General features: G+C 44.0%; 2 protein-coding genes across 2 annotated transcripts; both read left to right on the forward strand.

Annotated features, from left to right (window-relative positions):
- The first annotated feature begins 569 nt into the window (after positions 1 to 569).
- On the forward strand, positions 570 to 14,378 carry LOC139533363 (TBC1 domain family member 14-like). The gene is made up of 5 exons (XM_071331408.1): positions 570 to 689; positions 3,643 to 3,771; positions 8,730 to 8,839; positions 9,552 to 9,810; positions 12,079 to 14,378. The coding sequence occupies exons 1-5, from the start codon at positions 570 to 572 to the stop codon at positions 12,133 to 12,135; spliced, it is 675 nt and encodes a 224-aa protein (XP_071187509.1). The 3' UTR covers positions 12,136 to 14,378.
- A 1,577-nt stretch (positions 14,379 to 15,955) lies between these two features.
- On the forward strand, positions 15,956 to 17,317 carry LOC139534657 (C-C motif chemokine 3-like). Its single transcript, XM_071333970.1, has 3 exons — positions 15,956 to 16,113; positions 16,879 to 16,990; positions 17,073 to 17,317. Exons 1-3 carry the CDS (start codon positions 16,044 to 16,046, stop codon positions 17,164 to 17,166), a joined length of 276 nt encoding a protein of 91 aa, XP_071190071.1. The 5' UTR covers positions 15,956 to 16,043; the 3' UTR covers positions 17,167 to 17,317.
- Positions 17,318 to 25,041: the final 7,724 nt, after the last annotated feature.

Here is a 25,041-nt window from a genome sequence, read left to right on the forward strand (position 1 = left end):
CTGCTCCAAAACCGCCATAAAAAAGCCAGACTACGGTTTGCAACTGCACATGGGGACAAAGATCGTAATTTTTGGTGAAATGTCCTCTGGTCTGATGAAACAAAAATAGAACTCTTTGACCATAATGACCAACGTAATGTTTGGAAGAAAAAGGGGGAGGCTTGCAAGCCGAAGAACACCATCCCAACTGTGAATCACTGGGTGGCAGCATCATGTTGTGGGTGTGCTTTGCTGCAGTAGGGACTGGTGCACTTCACAAAATAGATGGCATCATGAGGGAGGACATTTATGTGGATATATTGAAGCAACATCTCAAGACATCAGTCAGGAAGTTAAAGCTTGGACGCAAATGGGTCTTGGAGTGGCCATCACAAAGCCCTGACCTCAATCCTATAGAAAATTAGTAGGCAGAACTGAAAAAGCGTGTGCGAGCAAGGAGGCCTACAAACCTTACACCAGCTCTGTCAGGAGGAATGGGCCAAAATTCACCCAACTTACTGTGGGAAGCTTGTGGAAGGCTATCCGAAGCATTTGACCCAAGTTAAACTATTTAAAGTTAATGCTACCAAATGCTAATTGAGTGTAGTGTAGTTAAAATATCACCTGTGTTTCGACAGGGAGGTCCGTACTACGACGTGCTGCACAGCATTCTAGGAGCGTACACCTGCTATAGGCCAGACGTGGGCTACGTAAGTAGTAGTAGTAGCACACACACACACACACACACACAGACACGTACGTTCCGGCTTCATTTCATAAGCTCACACACTTGATGAGTTCCTCGTCGGCCTTCGTGTGTATCAGTGGTAATGGCCCTGAATAGTGATATATATATTGGTGCTTTTCTTTGGAAGCACAAGGGTCCTTAAGGCCAAATGATGACCGTTTTATCAGAAACCATTGCTTCTCTCTGTGTCCTATGGTGGAAGGTGATAGAAACACATTGGACCTTGGGCTATAAACGGACTGGCTCGGAGTCCTACGTTAGCCTACGTGTAATTTCCAAATGCTGCCCCATTCCCTAGACAGTGCACTACTTTCAACTAGAGCCATATCGCTACTGGTCAAAGTAGTGCACTATCTAGGGAATAGAATGCAATTTGGGACACTACTCTATGTAAACAGCCAGTATGTGTAGTGGGGGAGAGGCGAGCACCAGGCCTCCATGGAGAGACGGGCGGCAGGCCTCCGTGGGGAGGGAGAGACGGGCGGCAGGCCACCAGGGAGGGGGAGAGAGATGAGTGGCAGGCCTCCATTACTCCATCAGGATGACTCATACCTCTGATACATTTGACCACCCCACCTGGCACTTTTGCTTCGTGTGTGGGTGTTTGTGTGTGTGTGGGTGTTAGTGTGTGTGTGGGTGTTTGTGTGTTTGTGGGTGTTTGCGTGTGTGTGGGTGTTTGTGTGTTTGTAGGTGGGTGTTTGCGTGCTTACATCTGTGTATTCCAATGCAGCACTGACGTAACCGGTTTTCTCTTTTGATTCCATCCGTCATCAATAAGTCCTCATTCTCTCTGAACCTTGAACACAGTAGAACTACTCCATTACTGAGATCCACTTTGGCTGGTTTTGATGTCTGATGAAATGAGTTTCCAGTATGTGGTGTCAGTGTGCTCTGCTGGAGATACACTGTGGCTTTTACACCTCCACCTCACCACAGCCATGCTGAGAAACAGCTCACCGTGTTTTTATAGAGAAATGTCTCCACTTCCTGGACTAACCTTATGTCAATATGACTGTCTCCAAGGAATATCCTGAAAGATGGAGAATTTAAGTTAAAAGTAGACTCTGTGAAATGATGTTTCGGCAGGAAGTACCAAAGATATTGGGATGAGCGCGATGCATGACTTTGCTCTCTAACAGTCACACAGAGTATTCTAACGTGCACAGGTGTGCGTCACCCTGCTACAACGTGGTAGCTACCCGACCAAAACAGCTGAGAAGTTTAGCCTCGTGCTTCAAAGCTCTTTAGTAGTTGTGGAAATTGACCCAATACTGCTGTTTACTTTGCATCTACATCATCTCGCGGAGTCTACCTTTAAGTGTTATTATAGAAACGTTTTTTCCCCTTCGCATTAGTACTAGTCCTTGTAGCACCAGCCGGTAACATCAGCCGGTAACACCAGCCATAACCAGTAAATGCCCCCAACACCACCCCACTACTAATAATAAACCTCACTCTCCTCCCTCTGTGTTCACAGTACTGACATGCAGTTGATCAACATGTCTAGGGTACTGTAGCAGGAGTCAACGTGTCTAGGGTACCGTAGGAGTCAACGTGTCTAGGGTACCGTAGGAGTCAACGTGTCTAGGGTACCGTAGGAGTCAACGTGTATTGGGTACCGTAGCAGGGGTCAACGCGGCTAGGGTACCGTAGCAGGGGTCAACGTGTATTGGGTACCGTAGCAGGGGTCAACGCGGCTAGGGTACCGTAGCAGAGGTCAACGTGGCTAGGGTAGCGTAGCAGGAGTCAACGTGGCTAGGGTACCGTAGCAGGAGTCAACGTGTATTGGGTACCGTAGCAGGGGTCAACGCGGCTAGGGTACCGTAGCAGGGGTCAACGTGGCTAGGGTACCGTAGCAGGAGTCAACGCGGCTAGGGTACCATAGCAGGAGTCAACGTGGCTAGGGTACCGTAGCAGGAGTCAACGTGGCTAGGGTACCGTAGCAGGGGTCAACGCGGCTAGGGTACCGTAGCAGGGGTCAACGTGGCTAGGGTACCGTAGCAGGAGTCAACGTGGCTAGGGTACCGTAGCAGGAGTCAACGTGGCTAGGGTACCGTAGCAGGGGTCAACGTGGCTAGGGTACCGTAGCAGGGGTCAACGTGGCTAGGGTACCGTAGCAGGAGTCAACGTGGCTAGGGTACCGTAGCAGGGGTCAACGTGTCTAGGGTACCGTAGCAGGGGTCAACGTGGCTAGGGTACCGTAGCAGGGGTCAACGTGGCTAGGGTACCGTAGCAGGGGTCAACGTGGCTAGGGTAGCGTAGCAGGGGTCAACGTGGCTAGGGTAGCGTAGCAGGGGTCAACGTGTCTAGGGTACCGTAGCAGGGGTCAACGTGGCTAGGGTACCGTAGCAGGGGTCAACGTGGCTAGGGTACCGTAGCAGGGGTCAACGTGGCTAGGGTACCGTAGCAGGGGTCAACGTGGCTAGGGTACCGTAGCAGGGGTCAACGTGTCTAGGGTACCGTAGCAGGGGTCAACGTGGCTAGGGTACCGTAGCAGGGGTCAACGTGGCTAGGGTACCGTAGCAGGGGTCAACGTGGCTAGGGTACCGTAGCAGGGGTCAACGTGGCTAGGGTACCGTAGCAGGGGTCAACGTGGCTAGGGTACCGTAGCAGGGGTCAACGTGTCTAGGGTACCGTAGCAGGAGTCAACGTGGCTAGGGTACCGTAGCAGGGGTCAACGTGGCTAGGGTACCGTAGCAGGGGTCAACGTGGCTAGGGTACCGTAGCAGGGGTCAACGTGTCTAGGGTACCGTAGCAGGGGTCAACGTGGCTAGGGTACCGTAGCAGGGGTCAACGTGGCTAGGGTACCGTAGCAGGAGCCAACGTGGCTAGGGTAGCGTAGCAGGGGTCAACGCGGCTAGGGTAGCAGGTAACATCACTACTTTCATAGGTAACATCAGTCCCGGTGTGTTCAGGTTCAGGGTATGTCGTTCATCGCGGCGGTGCTGATCCTCAACCTGGACACGGCAGACGCCTTCATAGCTTTCGCCAACCTCCTGAACAAGCCCTGTCAGATGGCCTTCTTCAGAGTGGACCACAGCCTTGTGAGTACAGTGCAGACAGACACACACACGCACAGACACAGACAGACAGTTTTTTTGTGTTTGTGCTGGGTTGGATTAAAAGCTTGCACACCGTGTTAGCAGGGATTTGAACAATACACCACTGCACTCATAGCACTTAGAACACTGTTCACAACTGTAAACATGTGTTACTATGTTGCTACAACATCTGGCTGATAGTATCATAGTGGTGTCAGGGCAGTGTGGTCTATATATCTGACTGATAGTGGTGTCAGGGCAGTGTGGTCTATATATCTGACTGATAGTGTGGTCTATATATCTGACTGATAGTGGTGTCAGGGCAGTGTGGTCTATATATCTGACTGATAGTGGTGTCAGGGTAGTGTGGTCTATATATCTGACTGATAGTGGTGTCAGGGCAGTGTGGTCTATATATCTGACTGATAGTGGTGTCAGGGAAGTGTGGTCTATATATCTGACTGATAGTGGTGTCAGGGCAGTGTGGTCTATATATCTGACTGATAGTGGTGTCAGGGCAGTGTGGTCTATATATCTGACTGATAGTGTGGTCTATATATCTGACTGATAGTGGTGTCAGGGCAGTGTGGTCTATATATCTGACTGATAGTGGTGTCAGGGTAGTGTGGTCTATATATCTGACTGATAGTGGTGTCAGGGCAGTGTGGTCTATATATCTGACTGATAGTGGTGTCAGGGCAGTGTGGTCTATATATCTGACTGATAGTGGTGTCAGGGAGTGTGGTCTATATATCTGACTGATAGTGGTGTCAGGGAAGTGTGGTCTATATATCTGACTGATAGTGTGGTCTATATATCTGACTGATAGTGGTGTCAGGGCAGTGTGGTCTATATATCTGACTGATAGTGGTGTCAGGGAAGTGTGGTCTATATATCTGACTGATAGTGGTGTCAGGGCAGTGTGGTCTATATATCTGACTGATAGTGGTGTCAGGGCAGTGTGGTCTATATATCTGACTGATAGTGGTGTCAGGGAGTGTGGTCTATATATCTGACTGATAGTGGTGTCAGGGAAGTGTGGTCTATATATCTGACTGATAGTGTGGTCTATATATCTGACTGATAGTGGTGTCAGGGCAGTGTGGTCTATATATCTGACTGATAGTGGTGTCAGGGAAGTGTGGTCTATATATCTGACTGATAGTGGTGTCAGGGCAGTGTGGTCTATATATCTGACTGATAGTGGTGTCAGGGCAGTGTGGTCTATATATCTGACTGATAGTGGTGTCAGGGCAGTGTGGTCTATATATCTGACTGATAGTGTGGTCTATATATCTGACTGATAGTGGTGTCAGGGCAGTGTGGTCTATATATCTGACTGATAGTGGTGTCAGGGAAGTGTGGTCTATATATCTGACTGATAGTGGTGTCAGGGCAGTGTGGTCTATATATCTGACTGATAGTGGTGTCAGGGCAGTGTGGTCTATATATCTGACTGATAGTGTGGTCTATATATCTGACTGATAGTGGTGTCAGGGCAGTGTGGTCTATATATCTGACTGATAGTGTGGTCTATATATCTGACTGATAGTGGTGTCAGGGAGGTGTGGTCTATATATCTGACTGATAGTGTGGTCTATATATCTGACTGATAGTGGTGTCAGGGCGGTGTGGTCTATATATCTGACTGATAGTGGTGTCAGGGCAGTGTGGTCTATATATCTGACTGATAGTGGTGTCAGGGCAGTGTGGTCTATATATCTGACTGATAGTGGTGTCAAGGCAGTGTGGTCTATATATCTGACTGATAGTGGTGTCAGGGCGGTATGGTCTATATATCTGACTGATAGTGTGGTCTATATATCTGACTGATAGTGGTGTCAGGGAAGTGTGGTCTATATATCTGACTGATAGTGGTGTCAGGGCAGTGTGGTCTATATATCTGACTGATAGTGGTGTCAGGGCAGTGTGGTCTATATATCTGACTGATAGTGGTGTCAGGGCAGTGTGGTCTATATATCTGACTGATAGTGGTGTCAGGGCAGTGTGGTCTATATATCTGACTGATAGTGGTGTCAGGGAAGTGTGGTCTATATATCTGACTGATAGTGGTGTCAGGGCAGTGTGGTCTATATATCTGACTGATAGTGGTGTCAGGGCGATGTGGTCTATATATCTGACTGATAGTGGTGTCAGGGCAGTGTGGTCTATATATCTGACTGATAGTGTGGTCTATATATCTGACTGATAGTGGTGTCAGGGCAGTGTGGTCTATATATCTGACTGATAGTGGTGTCAGGGCAGTGTGGTCTATATATCTGACTGATAGTGGTGTCAGGGCAGTGTGGTCTATATATCTGACTGATAGTGGTGTCAGGGAAGTGTGGTCTATATATCTGACTGATAGTGGTGTCAGGGCAGTGTGGTCTATATATCTGACTGATAGTGGTGTCAGGGCAGTGTGGTCTATATATCTGACTGATAGTGGTGTCAGGGCAGTGTGGTCTATATATCTGACTGATAGTGGTGTCAGGGAAGTGTGGTCTATATATCTGACTGATAGTGGTGTCAGGGAAGTGTGGTCTATATATCTGACTGATAGTGTGGTCTATATATCTGACTGATAGTGGTGTCAGGGAAGTGTGGTCTATATATCTGACTGATAGTGGTGTCAGGGCAGTGTGGTCTATAAATCTGACTGATAGTGGTGTCAGGGCAGTGTGGTCTATATATCTGACTGATAGTGTGGTCTATATATCTGACTGATAGTGGTGTCAGGGAAGTGTGGTCTATATATCTGACTGATAGTGGTGTCAGGGAAGTGTGGTCTATATATCTGACTGATAGTGTGGTCTATATATCTGACTGATAGTGGTGTCAGGGCAGTGTGGTCTATATATCTGACTGATAGTGGTATCAGGGCAGTGTGGTCTATATATCTGACTGATAGTGGTGTCAGGGCAGTGTGGTCTATATATCTGACTGATAGTGTGGTCTATATATCTGACTGATAGTGGTGTCAGGGCAGTGTGGTCTATATATCTGACTGATAGTGGTATCAGGGCAGTGTGGTCTATATATCTGACTGATAGTGGTGTCAGGGAAGTGTGGTCTATATATCTGGCTGATAGTGGTGTCAGGGTAGTGTGGTCTATATATCTGACTGATAGTGGTGTCATGGAAGTGTGGTCTATATATCTAACTGATAGTGTGGTCTATATATCTGACTGATAGTGGTGTCAGGGCAGTGTGGTCTATATATCTGACTGATAGTGGTGTCAGGGAAGTGTGGTCTATATATCTGACTGATAGTGTGGTCTATATATCTGACTGATAGTGGTGTCAGGGAGGTGTGGTCTATATATCTGACTGATAGTGTGGTCTATATATCTGACTGATAGTGGTGTCAGGGCGGTGTGGTCTATATATCTGACTGATAGTGGTGTCAGGGCAGTGTGGTCTATATATCTGGCTGATAGTGGTGTCAGGGCAGTGTGGTCTATATATCTGACTGATAGTGGTGTCAGGGCAGTGTGGTCTATATATCTGACTGATAGTGTGGTCTATATATCTGACTGATAGTGGTGTCATGGAAGTGTGGTCTATATATCTGACTGATAGTGGTGTCAGGGCAGTGTGGTCTATATATCTGACTGATAGTGGTGCCAGGGAAGTGTGGTCTATATATCTGACTGATAGTGTGGTCTATATATCTGACTGATAGTGTGGTCTATATATCTGACTGATAGTGGTGTCAGGGAAGTGTGGTCTATATATCTGACTGATAGTGGTGTCAGGGAAGTGTGGTCTATATATCTGACTGATAGTGTGGTCTATATATCTGACTGATAGTGGTGTCAGGGAAGTGTGGTCTATATATCTGACTGATAGTGGTGTCAGGACAGTGTGGTCTATATATCTGACTGATAGTGGTGTCAGGGAAGTGTGGTCTATATATCTGACTGATAGTGGTGTCAGGGCAGTGTGGTCTATATATCTGGCTGATAGTGGTGTCAGGGTAGTGTGGTCTATATATCTGACTGATAGTGGTGTCAGGGAAGTGTGGTCTATATATCTGACTGATAGTGGTGTCAGGACAGTGTGGTCTATATATCTGACTGATAGTGGTGTCAGGGAAGTGTGGTCTATATATCTGACTGATAGTGGTGTCAGGACAGTGTGGTCTATATATCTGACTGATAGTGGTGTCAGGGCAGTGTGGTCTATATATCTGACTGATAGTGGTGTCAGGGAAGTGTGGTCTATATATCTGACTGATAGTGGTGTCAGGACAGTGTGGTCTATATATCTGACTGATAGTGGTGTCAGGGAAGTGTGGTCTATATATCTGACTGATAGTGGTGTCAGGACAGTGTGGTCTATATATCTGACTGATAGTGGTGTCAGGGCAGTGTGGTCTATATATCTGACTGATAGTGGTGTCAGGGAAGTGTGGTCTATATATCTGACTGATAGTGGTGTCAGGACAGTGTGGTCTATATATCTGACTGATAGTGGTGTCAGGGAAGTGTGGTCTATATATCTGACTGATAGTGGTGTCAGGACAGTGTGGTCTATATATCTGACTGATAGTGGTGTCAGGGCAGTGTGGTCTATATATCTGACTGATAGTGGTGTCAGGGAAGTGTGGTCTATATATCTGACTGATAGTGGTGTCAGGGCAGTGTGGTCTATATATCTGACTGATAGTGGTGTCAGGGCAGTGTGGTCTATATATCTGACTGATAGTGGTGTCAGGGCAGTGTGGTCTATATATCTGACTGATAGTGGTGTCAGGGCAGTGTGGTCTATATATCTGGCTGATAGTGGTGTCAGGGCAGTGTGGTCTATATATCTGACTGATAGTGGTGTCAGGGAAGTGTGGTCTATATATCTGACTGATAGTGGTGTCAGGGCAGTGTGGTCTATATATCTGACTGATAGTGGTGTCAGGGCAGTGTGGTCTATATATCTGACTCCGTTGTTTCTTCTCTCCTCAGATGTTGACCTACTTTGCGGCTTTTGAAGTTTTCTTTGATGAAAACCTCCCTAAGCTGTTTGCACATTTCAAGGAAAATAACTTGACCCCCGATATTTATTTAATCGACTGGTGAGACTCCCTCTCTTTCTCCCTCTTTCACTCCCTCTCTCAATTGTTTTTCTCAGTTAACTAATGGGTATAGACTGAATGAAATCAAAGATCTGGTACCAATTACGAACGTGAATAACGATATGATTACAATATTGACATGTTGTAGGTGCTTTTTTTTCCTGTTGTATTTGTGCTCTTTAGATTGTTGCCGTGTTACTGAGAAGACAGGATGTATAAGTGGGTTGTATAGACGGTCACATCGACCCCCTACTCTCAGCACAGCGCAGTGAAGGGCGCCCTGTTTTCACACATCAGTTATTTATACACTGAAGGAGAGATGAGGGGAGATGGAAGGCAAGATAGCAGCCCTGCACATCAGAAATATCATAATCTAGTGACCCATACTAAAGTCTCCCAGGAGAAGACGGTTGCAGTTACTTTGGAAATGTGCTGGTTTACAGACATTTTCTGTTCATATGTCTTTGTCCTTAGTCTGTTTCTCAGACCAGGCTCATTGTTAAGTGTTTTGCATATAACTGTGGGCTTATCTGTGTATGCTTGGTGTGTTTGTCTCCATTGACTACGCACGTCCATGAATGTGTGAAAATAACACCAGGCGTCTGTAATCTCTCAAACACTTGGCTCCTTTGTACCTCAATGTTTCAGTATGGAAAGTTGTATCCAAATGAAGATATTTTTTGGTGTCTCCTCTCTCGCTCATTCCCTGTAGGATCTTCACCCTGTACAGTAAGTCACTGCCGTTGGACCTGGCGTGTCGGGTGTGGGATGTGTTCTGTCGTGACGGAGATGAGTTCCTGTTCCGGGTGGCCCTGGGAATCCTGCGCCTGTACGAGGACGTGTTGACCCGCATGGACTTCATCCACAACGCCCAGTTCCTCACCCGCTTACCCGACCACATCCCCCCCGATCAGTTGTTCTCGCACATCCACGCTGTCCACATGACCAGCAAGAACAGGAAATGGGCACAGGTGAGATGACAGACTGGATGTAACCGGTCCCCCCCCGAAGTCAACTGAAATGACCTTTTGGAAAACATACATTTCTTCAGTTCGAGGGACTCAGAGTTGGCATCGTGGTTTTTCACCTGAAGTTACAAGGCTCAAGTGATGGAACTACTAGAATCTTGGCCTGGTCTTTTGTGTACAGTATAACTACAGTGGGGCAAAAAAGTATTTAGTCAGCCACCAATTGTGAAAGTTCTCCCACTTAAAAAGATGAGAGAGGCCTGTAATTTTCATCATAGGTACACTCCAACTATGACAGACAAAATGAGAAAAAAAATCCTGAAAATCACATTGTAGGATTTTTTTATGAATTTATTTGCAAATTATGGTGGAAAATACGTATTTGGTCAATAACAAAAGTTTATCTCAATACTTTGTTATACAGTGATCCCTCGCCACTTCGCGGTTCACTTATCGCGGATTCGCTATTTCGCGGATTTTCATAATGCATTTTTTTTTTTTTTTTGGTGCATTGTGCTCTGCATTCTGATTCGCTAAAAACTCACTCCCGCTTCTTGTATCAAAACATGCTACGAATTGTGCTATCATTTTGTCGTCTCGTGCAGTTATGTGTACGTACATAAAACAGCTTGGCAAATTTACATTAAGTTGGCCAAATTATCTTGTAATTTCGAACATCTCCTAAACCCATAATGTCGACGAAACGGCCTACACGTGAGTCACTGTATTTGTATACATGTAATAGTTGCTAATTGTAAAAAAAAAAAAAGTTTTCTATTTCGCGGATTTCACTTATCGCGGGTCATTTTCGGAACGTAACCCCCGCGATAAACGAGGGATTACTGTATACCCTTTTGACAGAGGTCAAACGTTTTCTGTAAGTCTTCACAAGGTTTTCACACACTGTTGCTGGTATTTTGGCCCATTCCTCCATGCAGATCTCCTCTAGAGCAGTGATGTTTTGGGGCTGTTGCTGGGCAACACGGACTTTCAACTCCCTCCAAAGATTTTCTATGGGGTTGAGATCTGGAGACTGGCTAGGCCACTCCAGGACCTTGAAATGCTTCTTACGAAGCCACTCCTTCGTTGCCCGGGCGGTGTGTTTGGGATCATTGTCATGCTGAAAGACCCAGCCACGTTTCATCTTCAATGCCCTTGCTGATGGAAGGAGGTTTTCACTCAAAGTCTCACGATACATGGCCCCATTCATTCTGTCCTTTACACGGATCAGTCGTCCTGGTCCCTTTGCAGAAAAACAGCCCCAAAGCATGATGTTTCCACCCCCATGCTTCACAGTAGGTATGGTGTTCTTTGGATGCAACTCAGCATTCTTTGTCCTCCAAACACGACGAGTTGAGTTTTTACCAAAAAGTTATATTTTGGTTTCATCTGACCATATGACATTCTCCCAATCTTCTGGATCATCCAAATGCTCTCTAGCAAACTTCAGACGGGCCTGGACATGTACTGGCTTAAGCAGGGGGACACGTCTGGCACTGCAGGATTTGAGTCCCTGGCTGCGTAGTGTGTTACTGATGGTAGGCTTTGTTACTTTGGTCCCAGCTCTCTGCAGGTCATTCACTAGGTCCCCCCGTGTGGTTCTGGGATTTATGCTCACCGTTCTTGTGATCATTTTGACCCCACGGGGTGAGATCTTGCGTGGAGCCCCAGATCGAGGGAGATTATCAGTGGTCTTGTATGTCTTCCATTTCCTAATAATTGCTCCCACAGTTGATTTCTTCAAACCAAGCTGCTTACCTATTGAAGATTCAGTCTTCCCAGCCTGGTGCAGGTCTACAATTTTGTTTCTGGTGTCCTTTGACAGCTCTTTGGTCTTGGCCATAGTGGAGTTTGGAGTGTGACTGTTTGAGGTTGTGGACAGGTGTCTTTTATACTGATAACAAGTTCAAACAGGTGCCATTAATACAGGTAACGAGTGGAGGACAGAGGAGCCTCATAAAGAAGAAGTTACAGGTCTGTGAAAGCCAGAAATCTTGCTTGTTTGTAGGTAACCAAATACTTATTTTCCACCATAATTTGCAAATAAATTCATAAAAAATCCTACAATGTGATTTTCTGGATTTTTTTTCTTCTCATTTTGTCTGTCATAGTTGAAGTGTACCTATGACGAAAATTACAGGCCTCTCTCATCTTTTTAAGTGGGAGAACTTGCACAATTGGTGGCTGACTAAATACTTTTTTGCCCCACTGTATATAACTCCAATGATGATCATGCTGTGTTTCATACCATGGTCCCTTGTTTCTCCTCAGGTTCTTCAGGCCTTACAGAAGGAGCAGGAGTGGATCAGTCCAGTCCTAAAGCGCTGAGTACAACGGTCATCCAGGAGCAAAACAACAGACAATAGCTCATTCTCTAACCCAGTACTCTACCTGACCCCGTGAAACACTGGACCCTAGCCCAGGCCAGGCTGTGTGAGGGAGCTGCCCTCGCTGGGACGGAGCTACCCCAGGCTCAGAGCACTCTGGGCTGGGGACAACCAGCCACTGTGGTCCCCCTAGATGTGAGTCATGGAGCAGAGACCCTGGAGGTCTGGAACAGACTGGGGTGAGGGGTGACACGGCCTTATTATACATTCTGTGCCCCCTGTCCCAGAATTAAACCAGGCAGAAAGATGCGCTAGAATGTACTGTATTCTGCCACATGTCTATAGCAGGGATACTAGTTACCCAACTGGACCTCCTCTCCTTCTCACTCCTCTTTTTCTCTATAACTTTCCCACTATTTTCTCTCTCTCTTCTACCTCTCTCTCTCTCTTCTACCTCTCTCTCTCTCTTCTACCTCTCTCTCTCTCTTCTACCTCTCTCTCTCTCTCTTCTACCTCTCTCTCTCTCTTCTACCTCTCACTCTCTTTCTACCTCTCTCTCTCTTTCTACCTCTCTCTCTCTCTTCTACCTCTCTCTCTCTCTTCTACCTCTATCTCTCTCTCTTCTACCTCTATCTCTCTCTCTTCTACCTCTACCTCTACCTCTCTCTCTACCTCTACCTCTACCTCTCTCTCTACCTCTACCTCTCTCTCTACCTCTACCTCTCTCTCTACCTCTACCTCTCTCTCTACCTCTCTCTCTTTCTACCTCTACCTCTCTCTCTCTTTCTACCTCTCTCTCTCTTTCTACCTCTCTCTCTACCTCTACTCCAAGCCTCCGTTGTCATTGGTCATTCCTGCAAGTCAGCTGCGATTTTTATCATTAGCCTTTTTTGTTTTGTATGGACTGATGTGGTTTCGATGTGTTTTTAATTTGTTTGCCGAATCCTAGTTGGTTCCATTTGTTTATTTGTTTCTGTACCATTCAATGAAGGAAAGGGTCCCAAGGAGAACACGTGGGCATTTGTTGATTTGGGGAGAATGGTTCATTGACCTGAAAGGAGGGCGTAGTCAATGAATTTGTATTCTCATGAAGATTCAACTGAAATACAACAGATGTAATTGTTGTGCCGTTAAATGTTCACTTTTTAAACACATGTTTTACTAACCCTCTTCAAAGAGGAAATGAGCTGTGTGAAAAAAGGAATGAAGTGATATTTAATGTCTTATACATCCCCTAAGGTGGTTTAAAGTGGAACAGCTAAGGTAGATTAGGAGAATCAATATACTACAGTAAATCACCTGCCTCTTTTTCCTTTTTTCTGCACTTTTCATTTTTCATGGTAATGAATTTCTGTTGTCTTTGTTTCTAATTTAAGTGTAATCTCTTAGTATGGAGACAATCTCTCTTATTGTTGTTATGTTATAATGAAGAAAAAAAGTTAGGCTAATACAACAAACCTCACTGGTATCGTCCCATTTGATATAATCCACTTCAGTCACCCCCCCCCCCCCCCCCCCCAAACCATATGTTCCGGTTTGATTGAGAAGCTGCTTAGGAGACTCCAGAAAGGAAAACAGATTGTTGATTTTATTGTCCCTTCTATCAATAATGAGGCATTGCTGGTATCCCTGTCACTCAGTAAGTGCTATAACCCAATCAGAAGCTGTCTTACTTCATGGTGATGAGCAAAGTTTAGCTCGGAGGTGTTAAACTCTATTTTTCCCATAAAGCTTTTATTAATGTAGATAAAGGACCTGAGTCATGTTAGCTCGGGTTTTCATGTTTCTGAACACACCAGCCTTGGTTTAGATGTGTGAGATCAATGGGAGGGTGTCGTTCAGAAAGAGGCTTTGGTTTGGTGTTCAGTTCACAGTTTCTACTACTTCTTTCATGTCTGCCGGCCACCATCACCTGCCAAAAAGAGAACTCCTCAGTAGATGATTCTGAATGTGAGGCTCGTATCAAATGTAGGTACCGTACTAAACCCTCCATACTCCAGAGTCACCAAGCATTTAGTGACCCCTTTGGCTGTTTGGCACACATCGAAGTGCATACTGAGAAGTGTGAAGTATTCAGCCAGCCTTAGCAACAGGATGTCAGACAATACCCCTTGTCGTTTCATCTCCTCACCCCCCCTGTGCACGTAGACATTCTGATCACGTTATGAAAACAAGATGCACCCCTTCCCCCTGCTCTGCCTATGTGGTGAATACCACAGTACTGCAATAAAGCATTCTGCACAATCATGTTCCTTTTGTTTCTCACCATCTGCAGTTTCACACCGGTTTTTAGGTTTTTTGTCTTGTTGAGTAAGTTCTCTTACTATATTGGTGTCCCTCACATCTGATTGAGGACCCTTGTGTGTTGTGTGTGTGTGTGTGTGTGTGTGTGTGTGTGTGTGTGTGTGTGTGTGTGTGTGTGTGTGTGTGTGTGTGTGTGTGTGTGTGTGTGTGTGTGTGTGTGTGTGTGTGTGTGTGTGTGTGTGTGTGTGTATGTGTTGTGTGTGATTTGAAGTGACATTTCTAAAGGACAAAAAGACATCCCCTGTTATTGACTGTGAATGTTACAGGGTTGAGACGTGTGTCCGAGTTGGCCTGACCCAGCCACAATAATCAATCAGTAAAAACTACAGGAAGTAGACTCACCCCTTAATCACAGAAGTGCGCCCTGGGAAGTATAAATTACTGTATGTCATTGGTCTCCTGTTGTAGATCCATTAAATCAAGAAATCAAAGACCTCACCATTAAATGTAATAATGAAGGCCATATGATATGTAATCTTTCCACGTTATCTGATTTTCCTTTAAGCTTTGTTTCGTATTGTCAGTTTGATTGTCTCTATATGTGACATTTCCAAGTAACCCTTTTTGGTTGTAGAGAACTGGAGTGGCACATGGGTCAAAACTGGAAATGGATCTCACTTGAAGTGTACACGGAGTATACCAAACATTAGGAGCACCTTTCTAATATTGAATTGCACCCCTTTTGACCTCGGAACAGCCTCAATTCGTCGGGGTGTCGAAAGCGTGATGCAGGCCCATATTGACTACAGTGCTTCCCACTGTTTTTTTTCAAGTTGTCTGGATGTCCTTTGGGTGGTGGAACATTCTTGATACACACGGGAAACTGTTGAGGGTGATAAACCCAGCAGTGTTGCAGTTCTTGCCACAAACCGGTGCTCCTGGCACCTACTACCAGACCCCTTCAAGGGCACTTAAATATTTTGTCTTGCCCATTCACCCTCTGAATGGCACACATACACAATGCATGTCTCAAGGCTTAAAAATCCTTCATCTACACTGATTGAAGTGGATTTAACAAGTGACATCAATAATGGATAATAGCTTTCACCTGGTCAGTCTCGTGGAAGGAGCAGGTGTTCTTAATGTTTAGTATACTCAGTGTATAGCTACTGTTTTATTAAATAAAGATGTGTACATATACAACTTAATGAACAGTGTGAATGCCTCTATCTGGTCAACGTCACAATTGTTTTTCCATAGTTGCTGAACAAATAATTTCCAGGAAACTGCTTTATAGCCCAAGAAGAGGGAGTAGGGGGTCAATAACGTCAGACTTTGTTTCACACTGATACTTAGTTTTTAGGCAAAGCGTGCTACAAAGACCTGTGCACGCCATCCTCTGTGGTGGGCTAACCCCACGTGCATTTCCTGTGAACACACCGCTATTGCTGTTTTTTTTTATTCTTCTTCTCTACTTTTGAGATGATGTGGAAACTTTTGTCACCTACACAGTCTCCCCTCCCCCCCTCCTCCCCACCAAAACCACACACCTCCCTCCCCTCTTCAGATCATAAAGGACAAAACACTCTGTCCTGAGTTTAGAACCCTTTACAGTTGCTGAGGTGTTAACACTGTTGGTCATCCTCTGCTCATCATCAACCAATCATGCGGTCTGCTCTGATCCTTCTTCTGTGTGTCCTGGGAGCAGCCCTGTGGTCCGCCGCATTGGCCAACCGTAAGTTATCCCTGCTTTGGAATCGATTCTTAACTACTATCAATCCTTCTCTTCTGAAAATTGTCTTAATATTAAGTGTTACGTTTACGTTTGAGTCATTTGGCAGACGCTATTATCCAGAGTGACTTACATGAGTAATTAGGGTTAAGGATGTATGGAAGAGATATGGGGCTGTACTTATTAAGTGTGCTGATCTAGGATCAGTTCCCCCTTGTTTATGCAATCTTATACATTGTGATCTAAAAGAAAAAAACTGTTCCTAGAAATAAAATTGCACTTGTATTTGTAAAATACATTGTTACACTTATTGGTCAGCTTGCTAGCTAGGTGATTTTTGCCAAATTAGCAAAGACGTGACATCAGTCAAGAACAAGCTAAAAGTAGCTGAAACGAGCCACTTACGATTCCCCACATGGCAGCTTCTTGTCATTGTTGCCATCTGATCACCAGAATCCTAACACACAGCCTTTGGCCCCTCTGAAGTGCGGGCATCGTTTTCGTGACGTTGTCAGCTAACCCGTCTATAGCACAGGAGGCTGCTGAGGGAAGGACGGCTCATAACAAAGACTGGAACGGAGAAAATGGAATGGTATCAAACACCTGGAAACCATGTGTTCGATATACTGTATTCGATACCATTCCACTGATTCCGCTCCAGGCATTACCACGAGTCTGTCCTCCCCAATTAATGTGCCACCAACCTCCTGTGGTCTATAGTATGTCATAAAAGTTATAGAAGCAATTACAGTTTGTCTCTTTATACAGATGCAAATGTTCCTGAAGAATGCTGTTTCACGTTTAACACAAGAAAAATCCCCAGAGAATTCATCAGGGAATATGAAATGACCAGATCTGACTGCCCTAAGAGGGGAGTCATGTAAGTATATTATTAAGCACACATACACTCACACACACTACACACAGGGAAGTTCACTCGGATATTGTCTCCTCTCTTCCAGCTTGGTCACAAAAAGGAGCAACCGCTTCTGTGCCAATCCAGGTGACCCTTGGATTGAGAAGATCATGAAGTACATCGATGAGAGTCAATTCTAGTCACCACTTCCCAGGAAGAAGGCTGAAGTCTAAACATGTCAATTCCTGCTCCTGCTTCCTTTTAATCAGTTTTACATGTAGTGACAAAGTGTCAATTGATATGCTAGCAATCATGATAATTTAGTATATGTGTAACACGTGTATCAGATGTAATGATCATGTTATGAACATAAAATGCATTTTATCACTCCACAAAACAGTTTACCAAGGGAATCTTCTAAAAGGACTAATTTGAGTCAGAAAGGAGTTGGCGCACTCCACAAAAAAGGCAGAGAGGAATTTCTTATTTGGATGAGTACAGTTGACTGACGTTTCAATGTCAAGCTGACGTTTTCCTCAGAGTGACCTGACAATTTCACGTATCTCCTATTTATAGCCTACTGAGACACATCAATGTAAAAATAAGGTCAAAATCAAGGTAAATGGCAAATAGTAGCACTCAATAATAAGAATAAAAATCTGGTTTCTTGTTGTTGACCAATAGGTCATATATTTATTTTATTTTTTATTTATCCGTTATTTTACCAGGTAAGTTGACTGAGAACACATTCTCATTTGCAGCAACGACCTGGGGAATAGTTACAGGGGAGAGGAGGGGGATGAATGAGCCAATTGTAAACTGGGGATTATTAGGTGACCATGATGGTTGAGGGCCAGATTGGGAATTTAGCCAGGACACCAGGGTTAACACCCCTACTCTTACGATAAGTGCCATGGGATCTTTAATGACCTCAGAGAGTCAGGACACCCGTTTAACGTCCCATCCGAAAGACGGCACCCTACACAGGGCAGTGTCCCCAATCACTGCCCTGGGGCATTGGGATCTTTTGTTTAGACCAGAGGAAAGAGTGCCTCCTACTGGCCCTCCAACACCACTTCCAGCAGCACCTGGTCTCCCATCCAGGGACTGACCAGGACCAACCCTGCTTAGCTTCAGAAGCAAGCCAGCAGTGGTATGCAGGGTGGTATATAACAATCAATGATCTACCTTGGGGGTATTTGAGTGTCTGTGAAAAGGGTGTCACTGAGACCCCAAAAATCAAGGCAACTACATTAGAAAACCCCAAACCTTGAGTCATGTTATTTTAATTTTTACATTGTGTCTCAGTAGGTGACTAGGCTATAAATAGCAGTTAAGTGCAATGGTCAGGTCACTCTGAGGACGACGTCAGCTTGACGTCGAAACGTCAGTCACCTGTACTCATCCTGAACAACAGATTAAAGTGAGCAAATAATAAATGAATCTCTGCCTTTTTTTGTTGAGTTCTCCAAATGTTTTCTGCCTCAAATGAGTCCTTTTGGAAGTTTTTCTTGGTAAGACTTTTTGTTGGAATTTCGTCATTGTCAAGCATCCCTTCTCCCTTTGTGTGTTTGCTGTAGCACGGACACCTTCCTGATCTCTTATCTATACTTCCCTTTTTTAGAAGCTGTCATTTCCTTCTCTCACAAACATTTATCATGTATGAACAATACTGCATGTACTGGCTGTCTTTTGTCTGGAACAATAAAATATTCCACTTTTACAGGCTTGTTTTTGATACAGTCTGCTATGTTCAATTTGACGGACACAGTTATATTAGTTCTCTTTTTCTTGTTTATATCCACCATAGTATGTCATCTGATGTGTCTATGAAATCCTGCCGTGTTTAGTTAGGTCATACTACACATATAAAGACAATAAACCCACAATAGGATTTTTAGCTGGACCTTCGATCATTAAGTGTGAGGAGTGTGACTACAGCAGTGTGTATAAGAAGGATGTCATCAGACACTTTGCAATACACACCAAGGATAAGTGTGTACACACAAACAGGATGTCATCAGGCCCTTTACAATACACACCAAGGATAAGTGTGTACACACAACCAGGATGTATTCAGACACTTTGCAATACACACCAAGGATAAGTGTGTACACACAACCAGGATGTATTCAGACACTTTGCAATACACACCAAGGATAAGTGTGTACACACAAACAGGATGTCATCAGGCCCTTTGCAATACACACCAAGGATAAGTGTGTACACACAAACAGGATGTCATCAGACACTTTGCAATACACACCAAGGATAAGTATGTACACACAAACAGGATGTCATCAGGCCCTTTGCAATACACACCAAGGATAAGTGTGTACACACAACCAGGATGTATTCAGACACTTTGCAATACACACCAAGGATAAGTGTGTACACACAACCAGGATGTATTCAGACACTTTGCAATACACACCAAGGATAAGTGTGTACACACAACCAGGATGTATTCAGACACTTTGCAATACACACCAAGGATAAGTATGTACACACAAACAGGATGTCATCAGACACTTTGCAATACACACCAAGGATAAGTGTGTACACACAAACAGGATGTCATCAGGCCCTTTGCAATACACACCAAGGATAAGTATGTACACACAAACAGGATGTCATCAGGCCCTTTGCAATACACACCAAGGATAAGTATGTACACACAAACAGGATGTCATCAGACACTTTGCAATACACACCAAGGATAAGTATGTACACACAAACAGGATGTCATCAGGCCCTTTGCAATACACACCAAGGATAAGTGTGTACACACAAACAGGATGTCATCAGACACTTTGCAATACACACCAAGGATAAGTATGGACACACAAACAGGATGTCATCAGGCCCTTTGCAATACACACCAAGGATAAGTGTGTACACACAAACAGGATGTCATCAGGCCCTTTGCAATACACACCAAGGATAAGTGTGTACACACAAACAGGATGTCATCAGGCCCTTTGTAATACACACCAAGGATAAGTATGTACACACAAACAGGATGTCATCAGACACTTTGCAATACACACCAAGGATAAGTATGTACACACAAACAGGATGTCATCAGACACTTTGCAATACACACCAAGGATAAGTATGTACACACAACCAGGATGTATTCAGACACTTTGCAATACACACCAAGGATAAGTGTGTACACACAACCAGGATGTATTCAGACACTTTGCAATACACACCAAGGATAAGTGTGTACACACAACCAGGATGTATTCAGACACTTTGCAATACACACCAAGGATAAGTGTGTACACACAACCAGGATGTCATCAGACACATTGCAATACACACCAAGGATAAGTGTGTACACACAACCAGGATGTATTCAGACACTTTGCAATACACACCAAGGATAAGTGTGTACACACAACCAGGATGTATTCAGACACTTTGCAATACACACCAAGGATAAGTGTGTACACACAACCAGGATGTATTCAGACACTTTGCAATACACACCAAGGATAAGTGTGTACACACAACCAGGATGTATTCAGACACTTTGCAATACACACCAAGGATAAGTGTGTACACACAACCAGGATGTATTCAGACACTTTGCAATACACACCAAGGATAAGTGTGTACACACAAACAGGATGTCATCAGACACTTTGCAATACACACCAAGGATAAGTGTGTACACACAAACAGGATGTATTCAGACACTTTGCAATACACACCAAGGATAAGTGTGTACACACAAACAGGATGTATTCAGACACTTTGCAATACACACCAAGGATAAGTGTGTACACACAACCAGGATGTATTCAGACACTTTGCAATACACACCAAGGATAAGTATGTACACACAAACAGGATGTCATCAGACACTTTGCAATACACACCAAGGATAAGTGTGTACACACAAACAGGATGTCATCAGGCCCTTTGCAATACACACCAAGGATAAGTATGTACACACAAACAGGATGTCATCAGACACTTTGCAATACACACCAAGGATAAGTGTGTACACACAAACAGGATGTCATCAGGCCCTTTGCAATACACACTAAGGATAAGTATGTACACACAAACAGGATGTCATCAGGCCCTTTGCAATACACACCAAGGATAAGTGTGTACACACAAACAGGATGTCATCAGGCCCTTTGCAATACACACCAAGGATAAGTGTGTACACACAAACAGGATGTCATCAGACACTTTGCAATACACACCAAGGATAAGTGTGTACACACAAACAGGATGTCATCAGGCCCTTTGTAATACACACCAAGGATAAGTATGTACACACAAACAGGATGTCATCAGACACTTTGCAATACACACCAAGGATAAGTGTGTACACACAAACAGGATGTCATCAGGCCCTTTGCAATACACACCAAGGATAAGTATGTACACACAAACAGGATGTCATCAGACACTTTGCAATACACACCAAGGATAAGTGTGTACACACAAACAGGATGTCATCAGGCCCTTTGCAATACACACTAAGGATAAGTATGTACACACAAACAGGATGTCATCAGGCCCTTTGCAATACACACCAAGGATAAGTGTGTACACACAAACAGGATGTCATCAGGCCCTTTGCAATACACACCAAGGATAAGTATGTACACACAAACAGGATGTCATCAGACACTTTGCAATACACACCAAGGATAAGTGTGTACACACAAACAGGATGTCATCAGGCCCTTTGCAATACACACTAAGGATAAGTATGTACACACAAACAGGATGTCATCAGGCCCTTTGCAATACACACCAAGGATAAGTGTGTACACACAAACAGGATGTCATCAGGCCCTTTGCAATACACACCAAGGATAAGTATGGACACACAAACAGGATGTCATCAGACACTTTGCAATACACACCAAGGAAAAGTGTGTACACACAAACAGGATGTCATCAGGCCCTTTGCAATACACACCAAGGATAAGTATGTACACACAAACAGGATGTCATCAGACACTTTGCAATACACACCAAGGATAAGTGTGTACACACAAACAGGATGTCATCAGACACTTTGCAATACACACCAAGGATAAGTATGGACACACAAACAGGATGTCATCAGGCCCTTTGCAATACACACCAAGGATAAGTGTGTACACACAAACAGGATGTCATCAGACACTTTGCAATACACACCAAGGATAAGTATGTACACACAAACAGGATGTCATCAGACACTTTGCAATACACACCAAGGATAAGTATTTAGATACAAACAGAGAATGTGAACCGATACTCTGCAGTCCACAAGCAGGATCAGTATGTTCTCTCCTTCTACCATGTGAGTCATTCCCCTGTGAGCTCCATATAAAGCACAGTACCAGACCTACAGTCATTTTCCGGGGAATGTGTATTTTACTTTACTATTTATATTTTTGACAACTTTTACTTCGCTACATTCCTAAAGAAAATGATTTACTTTTTACTCCATACATTTTCAGTGACCCAAAAGTACTTGTTACATTTTGAATGCTTAGCAGGACAGGAAAATGGTCCAGTCACGCACTTATCAAGAGAATATCCCTGGTCATCTCTACTGCCTCTGATCTGGAGGACTCACTAAACAGAGAACATCCCTGGTCTTCCCTACTGCCTCTGATCTGGTGGACTCACTAAACAGAGAACATACCTGGTCATCCCTACTGCCTCTGATCTGGTGGACTCACTAAACAGAGAACGTCCCTGGTCATCCCTACTGCCTCTGATCTGGAGGACTCACTAAACAGAGAACGTCCCTGGTCATCCCTACTGCCTCTGATCTGGTGGACTCACTAAACAGAGAACATACCTGGTCATCCCTTCTGCCGCTGATCTGGTGGACTCACTAAACAGAGAACATCCCTGGTCATCCCTACTGCCTCTGATCTGGTGGACTCACTAAACAGAGAACATCCCTGGTCATCCCTTCTGCCGCTGATCTGGTGGACTCACTAAACACACATCCTTTGTTTGTAAATTATGTCCCTTGGTTTGGAGTGTGCCACTAGGAATCTGTAAATTAAAAAAAACAAGAAAATGATTTATACTTTTACTTTTGATACTGAAGTATATTTGAGCAATTCCATTTTCTTTTGAAACTTAAGTATATTTAAAAACTTTTAGTCATATTTTACTGGGTGACTTTCACTTTTACTTGAGTCATTTTCTATTAAGGTATCTTTACTTTTACTCAGGTATGACAACTGGGTACTTTTCCCACCACTGCAGACCTACAGTACATGGCACATTGAGCTTTTTAGGTTTTTAGATTTGAGATTGATCAACTCGATCTAAAAACGAATAAAGTCAATCATTAGATCACGTAACTTATTTTTCTTCCTTTCACAGGAAAACAAAATCTGAGTCAGTATTTTCCTCTTTTTTCTATAAATGTTCAGTTACCATAGTTACCGGAGTTAGGCTTTTTCTATCCAGATCATTCCTTATAAAAGATAACCAACTATGTCAATAGCCTATAGGAAGTTTAAGTTTCGGCCATTTAAGGAGTGGCTGCATTGCGTGACGTATTGTTGTCTCGATCTTCTTGTCTTTGTGCTGTTGTCTGTGCCGAATAATGTTTGTACCATGTTTTGTGCTGCTAACATTTTGTGCTGCTACCATGATGTGTTGCTACCATATGGTGTTGTCATGTGGTGTTGCTACCATCTTGTGTTGCTACCATGCTATGTTGTCATGTGTTGCTATCATGCTATGTTGTCTTAGGTCTCTCTTTATGTAGTGTTGTGGTGTCTCTTTATGTAGTGTTGTGGTGTCTCTCTCAATGTAGTGTTGTGGTGTCTCTTTATGTAGTGTTGTAGTGTCTCTCTTTATGTAGTGTTGTGGTGTCTCTCTTTATGTAGTGTTGTGGTCTCTCTTTATGTAGTGTTGTGGTGTCTCTCTTTATGTAGTGTTGTGGTGTCTCTTTATGTAGTGTTGTGGTGTCTCTTTATGTAGTGTTGTAGTGTCTCTCTTTATGTAGTGTTGTGGTGTCTCTCTTTATGTAGTGTTGTGGTGTCTCTCTTTATGTAGTGTTGTGGTGTCTCTCTTTATGTAGTGTTGTAGTGTCTCTCTTTATGTAGTGTTGTGGTCTCTCTTTATGTAGTGTTGTGGTCTCTCTTTATGTAGTGTTGTGGTGTCTCTCTTTATGTAGTGTTGTAGTGTCTCTCTTTATGTAGTGTTGTGGTGTCTCTCTTTATGTAGTGTTGTGGTGTCTCTCTTTATGTAGTGTTGTGGTCTCTCTTTATGTAGTGTTGTGGTCTCTCTTTATGTAGTGTTGTGGTCTCTCTTTATGTAGTGTTGTGGTGTCTCTCTTTATGTAGTGTTGTGGTGTCTCTCTTTATGTAGTGTTGTAGTGTCTCTCTTTATGTAGTGTTGTGGTGTCTCTCTTTATGTAGTGTTGTGGTCTCTCTTTAAGTAGTGTTGTGGTGTCTCTCTTTATGTGGTGTTGTGGTGTCTCTCTTTATGTAGTGTTGTGGTGTCTGTCTTTATGTAGTGTTGTGGTGTCTCTCTTTATGTAGTGTTGTGGTGTCTCTCTTTATGTAGTGTTGTGGTGTCTGTCTTTATGTAGTGTTGTGGTGTCTCTCTTTATGTAGTGTTGTGGTGTCTGTCTTTATGTAGTGTTGTGGTGTCTCTCTTTATGTAGTGTTGTGGTGTCTGTCTTTATGTAGTGTTGTGGTGTCTCTCTTTATGTAGTGTTGTGGTGTCTCTCTTTATGTAGTGTTGTCTCTCTTTATGTGGTGTTGTGGTGTCTCTCTTTATGTAGTGTTGTGGTGTCTCTCTTTATGTAGTGTTGTGGTGTCTCTCTTTATGTAGTGTTGTGGTGTCTGTCTTTATGTAGTGTTGTGGTGTCTCTCTTTATGTAGTGTTGTGGTGTCTCTCTTTATGTAGTGTTGTGGTCTCTCTTTATGTAGTGTTGTGGTGTCTCTCTTTATGTAGTGTTGTGGTGTCTTTATGTAGTGTTGTGGTGTCTCTCTTTATGTGGTGTTGTGGTGTCTCTCTTTATGTAGTGTTGTGGTGTCTTTATGTAGTGTTGTGGTGTCTCTCTTTATGTAATG

The sequence above is a fragment of the Salvelinus alpinus genome, chromosome 11 (assembly GCF_045679555.1).
Source record: "Salvelinus alpinus chromosome 11, SLU_Salpinus.1, whole genome shotgun sequence".
Classification (NCBI taxonomy): domain Eukaryota; kingdom Metazoa; phylum Chordata; class Actinopteri; order Salmoniformes; family Salmonidae; genus Salvelinus; species Salvelinus alpinus.

Bases quoted from the DNA above. Each gene is read 5' to 3' on its own strand.
- LOC139533363 (XM_071331408.1), top strand. From the start codon at position 570: ATGCTAATTGAGTGTAGTGTAGTTAAAATATCACCTGTGTTTCGACAG. The intron at 690-3,642 runs GTAAGTAGTAGT...CGGTGTGTTCAG, and splicing joins ATAGGCCAGACGTGGGCTAC to GTTCAGGGTATGTCGTTCAT. The intron at 3,772-8,729 runs GTGAGTACAGTG...TTCTCTCCTCAG, and splicing joins TCAGAGTGGACCACAGCCTT to ATGTTGACCTACTTTGCGGC.
- LOC139534657 (XM_071333970.1), top strand. From the start codon at position 16,044: ATGCGGTCTGCTCTGATCCTTCTTCTGTGTGTCCTGGGAGCAGCCCTG. The intron at 16,114-16,878 runs GTAAGTTATCCC...CTCTTTATACAG, and splicing joins GTCCGCCGCATTGGCCAACC to ATGCAAATGTTCCTGAAGAA. The intron at 16,991-17,072 runs GTAAGTATATTA...CCTCTCTTCCAG, and splicing joins TGCCCTAAGAGGGGAGTCAT to CTTGGTCACAAAAAGGAGCA.